This window comes from Leopardus geoffroyi, chromosome A1 (genome assembly GCF_018350155.1).
Source record: "Leopardus geoffroyi isolate Oge1 chromosome A1, O.geoffroyi_Oge1_pat1.0, whole genome shotgun sequence".
NCBI lineage: Eukaryota > Metazoa > Chordata > Mammalia > Carnivora > Felidae > Leopardus > Leopardus geoffroyi.
The window spans coordinates 131,435,547-131,453,198 of record NC_059326.1 but is presented as its reverse complement, the minus strand read 5'-3'; the positions used below and the strand labels follow the sequence as shown (position 1 = coordinate 131,453,198).

The 17,652-nt window shown below is 34.9% G+C and overlaps 1 protein-coding gene across 3 annotated transcripts in view; it reads right to left on the bottom strand.

Moving 5' to 3' along the window:
* RNF180 (ring finger protein 180) overlaps positions 1–17,652 on the bottom strand; it is a 206,383-nt gene that overhangs the window by 138,739 nt on the left and 49,992 nt on the right. For all 3 annotated transcript variants that reach the window (XM_045494411.1, XM_045494422.1, XM_045494432.1), the window contains 2 exons: positions 17,261–17,356; positions 14,657–15,616 (listed from right to left, as the gene is read on the bottom strand). In XM_045494411.1, coding sequence (XP_045350367.1) covers positions 14,657–15,616; positions 17,261–17,356 — 1,056 coding nt within the window. The remainder of the gene's footprint in view (positions 1–14,656; positions 15,617–17,260; positions 17,357–17,652) is intronic.

Below are 17,652 nucleotides of genomic sequence, written 5' to 3'. Positions count from 1 at the left end.
GGTAGGCAGAATAATCTCCTCCTCCAACCAAAGATGGCAATAGCCTAATCCCTGGATCCTGTGGTTATGTTAAATGGCAAAAGGCAGACTTCAGATGGAATTAAAGTTCCTCATCAGATGGCCTTAAAATAAGGAGTTTAGCCTGAATTAACTGGGTGGGCCCAATGTAAATTAAAAGAGTCATTAAATGGGAAAAGGGCAACAGAAGAGTCAAAAGGAAAGAGATGGCATCTTAAGAGAGACTTAACCAGCCACTGTTGGCTTTGAAGATGGAAGGTAGGCATGAACCAAGAAATGTGGACTCTAGAAGCTAGAAAAGGCAAACAAACAAAATAGTTTCTCTTCTAGAGCCTCCAGAAGGTAATAAAACCCACCAACACCTTGATTTTAGCCCAGTGAGATCCATTTCAGACTTTTAATCTCCAGAGCTACAATAAATTAGTGTTGTTGGAAGTTACTAAATGTGTGGAAATTTGTTATAGTAACATTAGGAAACTAATACGCCATCAAAGTACACAGAAGGAGCTCAAACCCTGATTTCCTTAAAATACATGCTTGGTATTTTTCCTACTGGATTCTGTTGCTGCTTGATAGCGGAAATTGCCTCATTTGTAATTGTTAGTGATTAGACAACATAGATGATTAATTGCTGTGCCTGAAGATACAAGGGAAAAAGAAAGATCCAGTAATTTTAAGTAATTTAACTTACACTGCAAAATAGATTTAAATGTTCAACTGGCCAAAAAATTTATTCAAAAGAACTCACTGGCTAGTATGGCCCTGTTCTGAATTTTCTTTTATTCAAGAATAGGGGAAAGATGATTTATCAGATTCAAGTAAACAAAACCCTGCCAAACATTAAGGTGTAAACAGTTCCCTGTCATCTACTAGCTTATATCATTTCACTTCCCTCAACCAGCATCCCCTTCCACACTGAAGCACAACATTTGCCACTGATTTTATCCTGCATTTAGGGCCATGTACATTTCCAGAAAACTAGACATGCCACCTGAAACTTAAACCAAAATATATGGAGTATCCATAGCTCCTTCAAAATACTTTATCCTAAATATTATTGCAGAGTGCCTGTGTTACTCCCTCTAATAAACATAATAAATACCACTGAGAAGCAGCTTACTACAAACAGTGACAGGTTCTTAGCTGATGGCAAAAAGAGAAAGCATTCCTATTATTTTGTAAACTCCTTCTCACAAAGCACAAATTCTCTACTGTTTTGATTTGACAAGAAGCTAAAATTTATGCCATTCCATACTCTACCCCAGTAGATGAAATTCTTTGATGGAAAGAAATGGCTAATTGTTTCGCTCCAAGAGGAAATTTGGTGCCCTCTGGTGTTGGAAAACTAGATGATCCATATAGCCTTTACAAACTAGCATTCCAGAGAGGGTCATAAAAGCACAATTATTAGAGTGGAAAAGCTTATTTTAATTCAATACAGATATAGAGTTATTTTTTTGCAGAAAGTTTTGCTTTTGGTTAATCAATGTTTATTGATAGAATATTAGACAAGCACTATAAAAAATTAAGCCTATTAGGTAAGACTACTTGCCTATATTATCTGTTGTAGCCTTTAGCCTTAAAACAAGAACAAAGGTGAATGGTTTAAGATTTTGAGGCAAAAAAAAAAAAAAAAAAAAAGAATAAAAAGGGCATGACATTATTAGGATGCTATGATTTATAATTGATGCTTCCATTGTATTACACAATGTTAGAGACATTAAAAAAAAATAAAACAAATGATAACACCTGTGAAAAATACTATCCATCTTAGGAACATAATTAATAGAGCTGGAGCCCCCTATATAGCACCCTGGATCATATTCTCCCTTCCCTTCTTAGGCAACCACTCTATTCAATTTGATATTTAAATGATATGTAAATGTAATTTTTAGTTTTCTGCATTTTCTGTAACACTGTTATGCTGCTTCTGAAACTGAATATTACCTTTAAAATATTACTTTGTAAAAGAAAGCCCAGGTGACAGCAGTTCAAACTGGTCATGCAGAGCCAGGGAGAGGATTCCAGCTACATCCCCAGTTTGGGGACAAGGAGAAGCTGACATTGTGACGTTCTTAAATATGAGAAGATTGGGTGACACATGTCTTAGCACTGTGCAGTTTCAAGGAAGTTTGAGCAGGACAAGAAGGCCCTATGGTTTTAAAAAATAGGTTAGTACATGGATTGACTACTTTAGGCTTTGTTAATGGAGGGGAGCCTCCTCTCATGTCTCAGCCCAAGTTTCTCTTTGTGTAAAATCAAAGGTACTGTAAGACCTATTTCCCCCCTTAGAGAAGTAAGCTTCATAGACCTGTGTGACTAGTTGCTCTAGAGTGAGTTTTCTGAGAATCAGATCCTGAGATGGAATTTGCAGGATATTTATTAGGGAATATCCTTGTGGAGGGAAAGAAAGCAAGATTTGGTAGAAGTCAAACTTGAGGTAGAATGCCCGACGACAGCCCCAGCAAACTCCATGGAGAGCTCTATTGTAAAATGACCATCAGTTATCTTTATAATGAGTTGAAAAGTTCTAGTCTTTACACCCAAGGCCTAGACCGCACGCGCGCGTGCGTACACACACACACACACACACACACTCTTTATTTCATGTGTCTCATCCAGGTCCTGGCATATTAAAAGAAAAATCAGTATATATCTATGAATACACTGGTACTTAAATTCTTAAATTGTCATCTCAAAAAAAAAAAAATAGGTTAGTACAGAAATGGAATAAGGGACAACAGGTGGACTGTGTATAAACCACCTTGGTTAATGTGGTAAATGAAGCCAAATGTGGAGCTTTAGAATGAAAACCAGGCACAATCTTCCCAGAGCACAAGAGGCCAGAAGAACTGAAGACACAGTCTAGATCTATTCACCCGACACACCTAGACTAAACTCAGTCCTACGTGATAAGCTCCAATTTTCCTTAAGTGTCACTCTGGGACTAGGTTACTGATGATTCTGTTTTCTCCTTTTTCCAAATGGTCTTACACAAAATTTGGGAAAGGATAGCATGCCTCCTTGCCATTCTCTTGCACCCCACTGCCTTTTCCCATCAGTGCCTGGGGAAGTCAGTGCCTTCATGCTCCTCTCTAGTGTCCAAAGCCTGCCTTCCTCAGAGCTTCCTCCTGCTCCGGCAAGCTACCAGCTCATGAGAAAGAGGGGATACAAGTAAAACACCTTGTAATGTACCTAGCATACACTCAGGCTCAGTAACTTCTAACTGCTGCTACCATCACTCTCACAGCCAGAAACTCTTCATTCCACTCCCTCCCTTCAGGTTGCTCTTAGTCAGAACTCTCATTCTCATAATACTAGGCTAACAAAAGCTATGTGAAGATATTAAATGTCACTTGGACATAAGTATTTGTACTGTCTTTTACTATATGCAAGGAGCTATATTAGGTGTTAGAAGGTATAAGATCAAAGTATCTTGTCCTTTCCAATATGCTTCTTCATCTAATTCCTCCTCAGTCTGGTTCTAGCCAGCTGCCTCTCCTCTGCAATATCCATCAGAATAAATTCTCGTTGCTCTTGTTAATAAATTCTTTATTGATCTCCCTTCTTTCCAATATTTCTCAACTCTGGCTATACATTACGATCACTTGAAAATTAAAATATACTGTATGTATATACATTTTAACATACAAAAACACACATAGTGATGTCCAGTTTAGACCAACTGAAGTATAACCTGATAGAGCCCAGGCACTGGCAGTTTTTCAAAGCTCCTCAGAGGATTCCAACTTGCATCAGCGTTATGGAACCAATGTTAGCCAGGACCCTTAAATTATTTTCCATGCGTAAAGTGTTGGCTACATTATTTATTTGTTCAACTCATGTACTCAGCAATTACTTACTCAGCTCTTACTGTGGACCTAGCCTAAAATTACTCAGCAACCACATGGCATCTTCAGAATCAAACATATGTTTCTTACCACTCCCTCATAACTGTTTCTCAGTTAATCATTTCTCTTTTCTTCTATGCCATCAATCTTCTCACTTCTGCATAATCTTCCTACCCTTCCCCAACCAAGCTTACTTTCTTTGGGACTGCTCTGGGATTCTCAGTGTATCTCAAGGTCTGTTTGTTAAATCCAACATTTGTTAAATCCAAAACAATCCTGGATTTAAAAAGCTGTTGTCCAAACATCACGATGATATGACATTTCTGCAAGTGCGTAAGAAAAAGATCACTGATACTCATATGTGCCTTCCCCCTTCACTCAAAGGTCCCTGAGTCGAAGAATCATATTTCATTCATTGTTGTAAGCTCAATATTTAGTATAGCTTCTGGCCAAGAGTCATCTACCCAACAGATACCAGTTAAATGAACAAAAGGATGAAAGAAAAATTAAGGTATATGATAAAATGTTTCCTTAATCATCTAAGAATGATAAAACATGTGGGAAATCTTTCTTGAGAGGTCACTTTTCAGCATGGAGTTTGGGATCTACATCTGCCACATACTAGGTTTGTGGGCCTAGGGAAGTTATTTAACCTCTCCAATACTTAGTTACTCCATCCATAAAATGTTGACAATAGAACTTATCTCATAAAATGGTGTAAAATTAGATGAAATCAAGAGCTCAGAAAAATACCCAGCCTACAGTAAGCTTCATGAGGTAGGCAAAATAATGGCTCCCGAAAGATGTCCATGTCCTAATCCCTGAACTTCTGAATATGTTATCTTACATGGCAAAAGGGACTTTTGCAGTTGTGATCAACTTATGCCTTAAAATGGGGAGATTACTTTGCATATTCCAGGTGGGCCAGTATAATTACGAGGGCCCCTAAATAGGTCAAAGAGAAGAAGTGACAGAAGAAACAGAGGTTGGAATGATGCTGCTGCTGGAAGGAAGACACAAACCAAGAAACAGAGACAGGCCAAGTAACAGATTCCACCCCAGGGCCTCTAGGGGGAAGGCAACTCTTTCAACATACTGATTTTAGCCCCACAACATCCATTTTCAGAATGTGGCCTCCAGAACTATAAGATGATAAAACTATATTGTTTACAGCTACTATGTTTTTGGTTATTTGTTACAGCAGCAATACATAAGGGATATGTAAGTGTGATAATTATTATTATTCCCCCTCCCCCATTCCTGGGCTAGCATCAGTACTGATGTCATGTCAGTAGTATATATCCTTGATATGATGTGTTATGTCATGAAAACAGCATTTTATCTCTGTGGTCTTCTTCCCCAAAACCCATGTACAGAAAAGTGCTAATGGAGCATATCTATCTACACTTAAAAGGTTGGCCCTTCATTGACATCTGAGTATTTCAATTTCTGGAGGGCTCATCACCCTAACTGATAAGACTGGCTCACTGTGCTTCATGTCTAAACAAAAACATATGGTTTATGCTGATTACCTGCTTTCTTTCTGAAATCCAGAATTTTGGTATGTTCCAGGCAGAAGGTGTCCACATGGCCAGCCTCCAATAAAAACCCTGGGCATTGACTCTATAATAAGATTTCCTGGCATACAACATTGAACATGTTGTCACAACTTGTTGATGGAAGAACTAAGTTCATTTTACATAACTCAGTGGACTCTTGGAAGCTCTATCTGGTTTGTTCCAGAATTTGCCCCATGCACCTTTCCCTTTGCTGATGTTGGTTTGTATCCTTATACTATAATAATACACAGATGTGGGTGTGACTACAGGGTGAGTGCTGTGAGTCCTTTTAGTGAATCATTCAATGTGGAGGTAGTGTTGGGGACCCATGACAAAATCCATAATTCCAGTCTAGGAGCACCTGGATGGTTCAGTTGGTTGACCATCCGACTCTTCATTTCAGCTCAGGTCATGATCTCATGGTTTCATAAGTCCCAGTTCCATGTCGAGCTCTGCACATTGACCACATGGAGCCTGTATGGGATTCTCCCTCTCTCCCTTTCTCCCTGCCCCTCCCCTACTCATGCTCTGTCTCTCTCAAAAAAAATAAACTTAAAAAAATTGTTTAAAAATAATTCCAGTCTAATCATGAAAAAACCATGAGGCAATCTTATTTGAGGGACATTCTACAAAATAGCTAATCAACATTCCTCAAAACTGTCAAGGTCATCAAAAACAGGGAAAGTCTGAGAAACTGGCAAAGGCAAGAGGAGCCTAATGAGACATGGTATCTAAATGTAATAAAATGTGGTACCCTGGATAGCATCCTAGAACAGAAAAAAGAACTTTAGATAAAAACTACAGAATTGTGAATAAAATATAAAATTTAGTTAATAATAATATATCAATACTGATTAATTGTAAATGTACCATACTAATGTAAGTTACTAATAATAGGGTTAACTAGGTGTTGGCATAGGGGAACTCTCTGTACTAGTTTCACAACTTTTATAAAAAATCCAAAAACTATGCTAAAATAAAAAAAAGCTTTTATTAAAAAAATCCCTGATTACCTACTGTGCATAGAGTATTGTGCTAAGCATTAGAAAATTTAGATCTTAAGGGAATTATCAATTCTACATACTTTTGCTCTATCTACAGTTATTCATTTACCTGTTTTTGAAATCAATTGAAATGGCAGGAAAACAAAGTTAAGGTATTTGCTTATGCCTATTTGACAACTTATTTGTATCTTATTTTCTCAGTTGAGGGTGACTTCCTGGAAGGTAGAACAAATATAGAAGTATCAACTTATTGAGCAAGCCCTAAATGTTGTTACACTAATAAAATGAAGAGAGTTGGTCAACAGGCAACATAAAAAGATGTTTAATATGGGGCGCCTGGGTGGCTCAGTTGGTTAAGCGTCCGACTTCGGCTCAGGTCATTATCTTACGGTTCATGGATTCGTGCTGACTGCTTGCTCAGAGCCTGGAGTCTGCTTCAGATTCTGTGTCTCCTTCTCTCTCTGCCCCTTCCCCACTCATGCTTTGTCTCACTCTGTTTCTCAAAAATAAAAATAAATGTAAAAAAAAAAGAAAAAAAAAGATGTCTAATATTATTAATCATTAAGGAAATGCAAATAAAATTTGCAATGAGTTATCACTTCCTATCTGTCAGAACAGCTAAAGTAAAAAAGACAAGAAATAACAAGTGCTGACGAAAATATGTAGGAAAAGGCATCCTCATGTACTGTTGCTGGGAATGCAAATTGGTACCGCCGCTATGGAGAACATTATGGATGCTCCCCAGCAAATCAAAAATAGAATTAGCATATGATTCAGTAATTCCACTACTGGGTATTTACCCAAGGAAAATGAAAACGTTAATTTAAAAAGATATACGTACCCTTATGTTTACTACAGCACTATTTATGAGAACCAAGACAGAGAAACAACCCAAGTATACATCCATCCATAAATGGATAAATAAGTAAAATGTGGTGTGTATGTATATGTATCCAGACATACAGACAGACATGGTGGAATATTACTCAGCCATAAAAAAGAATGAGATCTTGCCATTTGCAACAACATGGATGGACAAGGTATAATACTAAGTGAAATGAGTCAGAGAGAGAAAGACAAATGCTGTATGATTTCACTCATATGTGAAATTTAAGACACAAAACAAATGAATAAACAAAGGAAAAAAGAGACAAACAAAAACTAACTCTTAAATGCAAACAACAAACTGATGTTTGCCAGAGGGGAGGTAGGTGGGGAATGGGTGAAATAGGTGAATGGGATTAAGAGTAGACTAATCTTGATGAGCACTGAGTAATGTATAGAATTGTTGCATCATATATTGTACACCTGAAATTAAAGTAACACTGTATGTTAATTATAACTCAATAAAAAAAGAAAAAGAAGAGTGACAAACTTAAACTGAAAAAATAAATTTACACAAAGTAGACAGAGAAATAAATATTACTTTGTCTTCCTATAACTAAAAGTCATGATGTTCTTTCCTAAAAGACCATTTCATGACTATGTTTCTATGTTTAATGAAACCAGTAAGATCTGTGGCATGTAATTCTAAATGTCAGATTTTCATTACTAAGGCTTTTTCTGTCAATAAACCATTAATTTTCTGCTGGACAAAGAGAAAAAATTGGGAATAATTATTCAATAGGTGGATTACTATTATAATTCAGATATGCAAAAATTCCTCTTTTAAAGAGACAACCAAATATGTATTTGGAATATGATTTGTGAATAATTTGAAGATGACAAATCAAGTGTAAATGATTAAATGAACTCCTTTGAAATTTATGCAAAGTTCAAAATGATCACTGTGACAAATCCATGAAAATGAAATTTAGTACCTTGTGGAAAATATCTTTTCTAGATAAACTATAAGCGGGTCCTTAATATAATTTATTGGCTTCTATTCTCCCAAGTGCCTAAATCATACCTTTGTAATAATACAAGTAGTCTTAACTCATTTATTTTAATTCTATTAAATGAGTCTGAACTCATTTAAAATAATTATGTTGTATGACTACAATATATCATAGTCGTTGTAGAAGTTCAAATATTTATTACAAACCATGATATTTGGTCAATTATTTTATATTCTCATGCACAACACTCCACAGAAAGGTAAGGTAAATTCTCTTTTCACAATAGCTTCCTGGGGTCTTAAAGATATCTCTTTAAGAGATATTTTCTTTTATTCATATTACATAGACTTAAATTAAAAAATATTATGCAACTATACTAGAGACAGCTTTACCTTCCCTTAACTGACAGGAAGAACTATTTTCCCCAGGAAGAAATTTTTTATTAATTTCCTCAAAATGCTAGTATTTCAGTCTTTTCATGATCATACTAACCACTTAGACCAACAAGGTGGGCCAAAAAAGAAGTCTCAAAGGAAATTAGAAAATGGTTTGAACTGAATTATAATAAAAATACAATATAAAAGTCATAGGATGTAGGTAATGCAGTTACTAAAAGGAAGTTTATAGAATTAAATGCTTAGATGAGAAAAAAAAATTTTCCACTTGATAAGTTTCTATCACAAAGTATTTTTTTCTAAGAGAAAAGAAAATGAAGTCAAAGCAAGGAAAATGAAGACAATATTAAAGGTAAGAGTAGAAATCAAGAACTTAAAAATAGCAAACAATAGAAAAAATAATTGAAACCCAAGGCTGGTTCTTTGAAAAGATCAATAAAATCGATAAACCTCTAGCAAAACTTAAATAAAATTTAAAAAAAGGAAAAAGAAAAAGAAACAAACTGGCATGGTAAGGATTAAAAAGAAGATGTCATTACAGACCCAAGAGACATTAAAATAATTATAAAGGAATATTATGAATACTAAACACATAATTTCAACAATACAAACTTAGATAATTAATTGAAAACAACTACTGAAATGTACTCAAAATGAAACAGGTAACATAAATTGTCCTATAACTACTGAAGAAATTGAATTCCTAGTCAAAAACCTTCCAAAAAAGAAATCTTCAGGCCCACAAAGTTTCCTTGCCAAATATTTAAGAAAAAATGACATCAATTCTTCATAATATTTTCTAGGAAATAGAAGAGGAAAGATTATCTCCTAACTCTTTTTACATGGCTAGTACTGTCATGATACCAAAACACACAAAGACAGTACAAAAAGAGAGAAAACTTCAGGTCAATATCCTTCCTGTACAGAGGTTAAAAAAAAAAATCTCGCAAATAAATATTGCAAGTAGTATCCAGCTATATACAGGAATAGAATACAACATAATAAAGTGGTACTTGCTGTGGGACTGATTAATCGGTACTAATACTGAAAATGCATAATCATATCAATCGATGCAGAAAAAACACCTGACAAAATTCAACATCCATTTAAAACTTTTAGCAAACTTGGAATATAAGGAAACTTCCTCCACCTTCTAAAGCGCATCTACACAACACCTAAAACTGACATGTTACTTAATGACGAGAGACTGAATGCTTTCATCCTAATACAAGGAGAAAGACAAGGATGTCTGCTCTCCTCATCTTTACTCAGTATTGTGCTGGATGTTCTAGCTACTTTAGTAACACAAAAAACAGAAACAAATTCCAGATTGGAAAGGAAGAAGTAATGCTGTCTTTCTTTGCAGATATGATCATTTAAGTAGAAAATACAATGGGATCCATAAAATGACTACTATTCCTACTAGGTAAGATTAGAAAAGTTCTAAGACACAAGATCAACATATAAACTCAATTTTATTTCTACATATTATCAATGAACAACTGGAAATTGAAATTTAAGAAAACAATATCATTTAACAACAGTATAAAAAATATGAATACTGAGAGAGAAATCTGATAAAAGATGTCAGAGATCTGTACCTTCAACATAAGAAGACACAAAGTCAAAACAATTGTGTTTGTGTACACTAGTAATACACAATTTTAAACAATTTTTAAAAATGAATAACACCAAAAAGTGAGTATAAATCTGACAAAACACACACAAGTTCTGAATGATAAAGAGTACAAAAATGTGGATGAGAGAAATCAAAGACCTAAATAAAAGGAGAGACATACCACGTTCAAGGGTTAAGAAAATCAACATAGTAATGATTTCAGTTTTCCGAAGTTGATCTGTAGATTTCATATAATACAATTAAAATACCAACAAGGTTTTTTTGTAAACATAAACAGGCTAATTCTAAATTTTATATGTGAAGTCAAAGGAACTATAATAAGTAAAACAAGTTTGAAAAATAACAAGTTAGAGGAATTCTAGAATCCTATTTTATGCCTTATTATAAAGCTATGATAACTAAGACAAAGAACTAATGGCAATGAGAGAGACCCCAAAATGAACTGAAGGTAAGAGAATCCAGAAATAGACCCACGCATACACAGCCGAATGATCTTCGATAAAGCTGCAGAAACATTTCAATGGACAAAGGACAGTGCCTTCAACAAATGGTGCTGGAGCAATCGAGCATCTCTATGCAAAACAATAAATCTTGACCTAACCTTACACCGTATTAAGAAAATACACTCAAAATGAATCCTAGTTCTTAATGGGGAACTTAAAATTATAGATCTTTTAGACAAAACCACAGGAGAAAATCTTTATAACCTAGAGTTAAGCAAAAGAGATCTTAGATATGACACCAATGGCATAACTGATTTTTAAAAATGAGAAATTAGATTTCATCAAAATTAAATATGTTTTTACAGGAAAAAAATGTTGAGAATGAAAAGAGAAGCTACAAACTCAGAGAAAATCTTTACACATCACACAAGCAATGAAAAACTCACATCCAAACTATACAAAGAACTTTTACAACTCAACACAAAGAACACGACCCAATTAAAAATAACTAAAAGATTTAAACAGACACTTCACTAAACAATATATACAAATCGGGGCGCCTGGGTGGCGCAGTCGGTTAAGCGTCCGACTTCAGCCAGGTCACGATCTCGCGGTCCGTGAGTTCGAGCCCCGCGTCAGGCTCTGGGCTGATGGCTCAGAGCCTGGAGCCTGTTTCCGATTCTGTGTCTCCCTCTCTCTCTGCCCCTCCCCCGTTCATGCTCTGTCTCTCTCTGTCCCAAAAATAAATAAACGTTGAAAAAAAAAAATTTAAACAATATATACAAATGGACAAATAAGCACATGAAAAATGTTCAACATCATTAGGAAAATGCCATTAGGGAATTCCAAGCTGAAACCACAATGTGATACAACTACCTATCTACTTATGACAATATAAAAAATACTGACACTACCAGGTGTTAGTGAGGAGTGACAGCAAAGCAAATTCCCATACATCCCGTCTTGGAATACAAAAGAGTATAGCCATTTCCAAACTGGAAAACAATTTGACAGTTTCCAATAAAGTTAAATATATGCTTACCATACGATCCAGTAATCTTACTGAGTATTTACCCTAGAGAAATGAAAAAACTTAGGTTCACACACACAAAAAGAACAGAAATGCTTCTAACAGCTCTACTCATAATTGCCAAAACAACTGGAACAACTCACCTGCCATCACAGGTGAACAAACTGGTTTATTAAAAATGATGGAATATTACTGAACAATAAAAAAGAACAAACAGTAGATATATGAAATAACTTAGACGGCTCTCACAGGCAACTGTACTGAGTAAAAGAAGCCAGTCTCTAGAGGTTATATATGATTCTAATTTTTTATAACACTACATTATTATTTTATAACATCATCAAAGAGACAAGCTAAAGCAATAGAGAACAAATCAGTGTTTTTCAGAGATTAGAGGTAGGGCAAAGATATGATTATAAAGATATAACCAAGGCACAATTACAGAGGCAGAAGAGAGATTCTGAGGTTGATGGAACTATCCTGTATCCCCATCATGGTGGCTGTTATATGAACCTGTCTATTTAGATCATAGAGCTATATGCCAAGAATAAATCAATTTTATTGCATAATAATTACAAAAACTAAAACAAAACACTCAATAAGACTATGATGAATAAAAAAACCAAGTTTGCTCAGCACTATCTTCCCCCAAAGTAGATGCTTAATTAACATCTGTTGAATAAAACACTGAAAGTTGGCTATAGTTTCTGTTTCAATGTTAGTCTCATTTATACCCCAAAGCTTCAAAAATTTAAATAACTTTTTCTAGTGTCATTAACACTAGGTAAATGCCACATAAACATGTCTAGCTTGTGAAAAAAATCATTAAAAATATCAAATAAAAGTCAGAAATCTAGATTTCCCAACGAATTATTTTAAACTTAAAAAAATTCATCATTAACGGATAACTTTGCCTTTATATCTTGTATGCTTATCTTCCTTATTTAAAAAAGGGCAGGATCTATGATGAAGTCATTACTCAAAGGCATGGTATATGAAACACATATTTGATAAATGTTTACAGAATTAACTACTCTTTACTAAACATGGAATGAATTGAATAGCTAAACCATTAATTTATCTCAAATACTAAATCTTTCTAGGATTTATCTTTTTGTTTCACTTAGCAAAACAGTTGAAAATTTTTCTTTTTTCCGGCTCTAACCATGGTGTGTGCTCGCATCACTAACTGTCATTTCCACGCTGCTACAGCTAAGCGGACGATCTATCGGCATTTGTTTGCCTATAGCTCCTGTGCAACCAACCAAACCTCTTAGGGTCCTGCCATATTACCCCCTATCCTGAAGTGTCACAGATCTGACTAGAATTCATTCATTCTGATCCATTAGCCAGGCAGGCTGGCTAAAATACACGTATGTGAATGAATAAAAGTAACTTCATAAAAACAAACGAACGAACAAACAAAAACCCACTGATGTTGGTCTTGCTTTGCTCTAAAATGTATGAAGTAGAGTGTTCCTATGCTGAAAGGAATCGGTAATATAGATGAACTTTTCAGAAGTACCCAGCCTAAAAACTAAACACATTTTTTAAATTGCAAGGATGTTGTCTGCATATATTTACAGTACAGAGCAAGTATAATTATACTTCTTTTAAATTTCTATCTGTTAAATTATTATTTTAGAGCTCTCTACCTTATTTTTCAGGTATTATTTCTGAATATTAACATAATATATGATCATCTCCAATGTATCTATGGGTTTAAGTCAAATTTTCAATTAAAAATATTGTATTTTACAGATTCGATAAATTAAGCTGTGAAGTATATTATAATGGTGCTAAAATATATTCATTTTTTTACAATCTACAATATATGCCTTGATGCCACATTACGCCATCACTTGCAAATAAATCAAACTGCAATCCTCTTGTCAGCATCCAGTCAAAAATGTAGTAATGACCTATAATTATACTATCCAACCAGACAATGAAAAATAATTAACCTGATTGAAGCACTCACAGTAATTTTATTGTATTCAATCTATGACTAGAATCACAAACAACAAGTTCGCTTGTTTAAAATAATGAATTATTATGCACAGTTGCAGCTTTCTATATTTAAGCTCTAAGGACATTGTTGATATTCAACATACTGATTAATAAGGATTGCTATTTATTATGAACAAGTAAATAACAAAGGCAATTTTTGAAAAAAGTTTACATAGAAAATACTGGTTCTTAAACTTTCAAATTTTCATGAGCACCTCATCCATTGGCTTCCACTGGTCTCCTCAGCACCTGCAATTTATTGTTCAGTGCCTTCACATAACGGCTTTTGAACAAATCATTATAGGGACAGAAGTTTAAACCATAGAGAAGCACACTTTCCTATAAAATTACAGTAAGGGTCAATTATTATCAAGATGAATTTCATAACTTAGCACAGTAAACTATATCTGGATCATGTGAGCACATAATTACATAAGGCTCCTTGAAAATATCCATTTAAGCTAAAAGTGATGAAAGTCAATGAATTTGGCACTAGATTGGATTTAATTAGAAAAACTGTTTTGTTTCAACTTAACCTGAAATAAAATTGCCATAAACAATCCTAACATGAATAAATTTAAAATAATATGACAATCTCATCTCAATATCATGATTAATATTTGAGTAAAATATTAGAATTGGGAAAACCTCACAAAAGGACATTTTCTAAACATAGGTGAGCACAGAGACAGGCTTATATCTGTCAATCATAAGAGAGGTACATGATTATTAAGTTTACCTAGACAGAAATGTCCTTTCAATACTCATTAAAACCATGTTTTTATAATATAGGTATCCAAAGTTAGCTCCTTTCTCCAGAGCACAGTATTAGTAATACAGAATTTTTAGTAAACTCTTAAAAGAATTACCTGCTTCTGTAGCCATCTTTCATGCCTTCGTTGTTTCCTTCTCAGATTTTTCAACTTGCCCCTTTCTCTTTTATTGAGCCTCTGATTAATGGCACCCAATGAGAAAGTGCCCGAGCGCAGGAAGTCCAGTGGAGAGAGGTGTTCTTCCTGGTCCGAGGCCTCTATCATGTTCCGACCAGCTGAGGGCAGGTCCATCAGGAAAGTCAGGTTGTTAGAACTAGCATGGTCAGTGTACACTGCGGAAGCTTCTAGACCACACTGAAATTCTCCTCCTCTTTGTGTCTGGGTCTCACGGGCAGTCACTGAAAATCTTTGCAGCAGCATATTAGGATCAAAATTGGATGAAATCTGAAAGGAACAGTTATTTTTACTAGATTCTAAAGGCAAGCCTGAAAGGTGAATAGGCTGTGTTTCATTTAGCCTGGGACAGGCAGCAGTCTTACTACGTATTTTATATAAAGTGGGTAATAATGTCAGTTTCTCACTGATGTTCAGATCCAAACTATGTGACTTCCTATGAAAAGCTCTTGTAGTGCATCTGCCCGTCACAAGCTGAGGAACAAAAAGCTGGTATTTTGGATCTGATGCTTTGAAGAGCAGTTTTTCATTCTTCATCTGAAAATATGTTGACCGTACCTCCAGGCAGAGTGCTTCTGTTAATCTTCCAGGGCCATTATTATTTTGGGCCATATTTAAAAGCCTGTGATTTCTGTTTTTGGAGGTGCCACCTGTCAGCAGAGTTTCCTTGTCACAACCTGACTGAACTCTAGGATGTGACAAGTATTTCAGCGATGGTCTCATTAGTCGGCCTGCCTGTGTTGGCTGATAATCGGTCCGGCTCTTAGAGAGATGTACAGCTGCAAGCTGGCCACAGGAACATTTTGGAGTGCTGACAAAATTAAAGCCCCCTAAACGGGCCCCACAGAAAGGGCAATTCAGTTTTCCAACTGTCCACTGGGCCTACAGGTAATAAAGGAAAATAAGACAATGCTTTCATTGTAAAGTAACCAAAGAGAATGTGAGTTGTTTTGTTTTGTGTTTTGTTGTTTTTTTTTTTTTTTAAGCCAACCACATGAAAGTTTTCTATGCCACAGAAAAGGCTAGCTTTCTGTTTTCTGATTAGTAGACAGACCAATAAATGGAAATAAGCCTTTTAATAAACAGAGATAAGCAACTCCAAAGTTCTAGAATGATAACATATTATACGTTATGCCCATCTCAACAATACTCCTAAGAATTCTAAAAGACTCTCTCAAACAATAGGTTGAATATGGATGCAGTGTGAATTAATGAAAAGAAAAATACACTATGGAACCAGGAAGCAAATCAGTCTACAGAGCTTAATTTGCAAGTAAAATCTCACAGAAAAGTGTCTGTTTTGATACACTTCTTGCATACCAAACACTGTGGGAGGGAACTTTACCCAACCAACAGAATAAAGCTCTTCCTGCCTTTTTACATACAACCAAAAGATATTGGTTGCGTACATCAGAGTACAGTTTCTATATTCAAATGGGAAATTAATAATAAACTAGCTAAAAATTATTTTTTCAACAGAGGTAGTGGAACATCTGTAGCATCCTGATACGTTTTGTAAAGTTCAGGACACTTAAAACCAACGTATTGGCATGTTCCCAGGAAATCATTACAATGTGAGAATGAATGCAAGGGATACCTATCAGATGTTATTTTTTAACAACAACAAAGAAAGTCATTGGAGAATGGCAGCTATACTTTTCCAAAATCATATTACTTATAGTTTTCTAATACATAGGTGTTTTGAATTGAAAGAAATAATGATACTATAATGTCAACAAAATGAGTTCCTGCTCTTATAATATTTCATCAAGGAGACTTAAAAATGTGGTAATTTGATTTTGATTGTACCACTGATGGTCATTACTTATTTAGTTTATTTTATATGTGTGTACATACACGAATGATGCAGGATATTTCATTCAGTCATTGGGCACTATTCTAGGTGTATCTAAAAGATACACTAATAAACCACAGAGAAAAACTTCTGACTTCATGGAACTTATATTCTAATAGGGGAGCTAGGCAATTAACAGGGTCAGTAAGCCATATATGTATGTGGGAAAGTGTGTGTGTGTGTGTGTGTGTGTGTGTGCGCGCGCGTGCACACGCAGTAATGTTTATATTTATACATGTCATATACACGTATGCATATTTACCAGTACTATATATTACTTATTGTGTGTGTGTGTGCATATGTAAAATATAAATAGGTATATAAAACAGAAAAGGGAGAAAGGAAGTGTGAAGAGTGGTAATAGTGGGGAAGGGCAATTGATAGTTTGCACAGGCAATGCCTCATTGTGATTAAGACATATGGAAATGAAGGAAGAGGGGATTAATTGTGGGAAGACCAATCAAGGAAGGGGAAATACCAAGTTCGAAGTCTGAGGGTGAAAAGTACCTATAACACTCCAGTAATAATGAAGCCAGTAAATGCAATCAAGTGTTACACACCCTTTCTTATCTCTTGAAAACATGTATTCAATAAAAAATAGTTCTAGAATGAGGATAAAAAAACTTGAAAGGATTACATTCCTAATTGTACTCAGAAACTAAGGAACTTACTTTTTGTATTAGACAGTTTATCCATTCTGGAAGAGCTTCTATATCCATGTGCCACACATGACAAATATTTTGATCATCAGCTGAATCATGTCTATCCTGTTGTATAAAAATGCATGATATTAGTCATTACCAGGTTCTGGATTTATTTAACGAATTTCATGTTTGAGTAAAACACAAAAATATACATCTAGTTTTAGCTAGGAATAAAATATACACTGCTCTCCTCTCCTCACTCCCTCCTTAAACCCACAGAGACAAAAAAAAAATTTTTTTCAGGGAATAACCACTTGGGAATTAAAAAAAAAAAAGCATCAAATTAAATTTAAAATTTAGCAATAAGTCACTCAATAGAAAAATCTGGCACCCTATTCTTTTTTCCTGGGTGTAAGAAA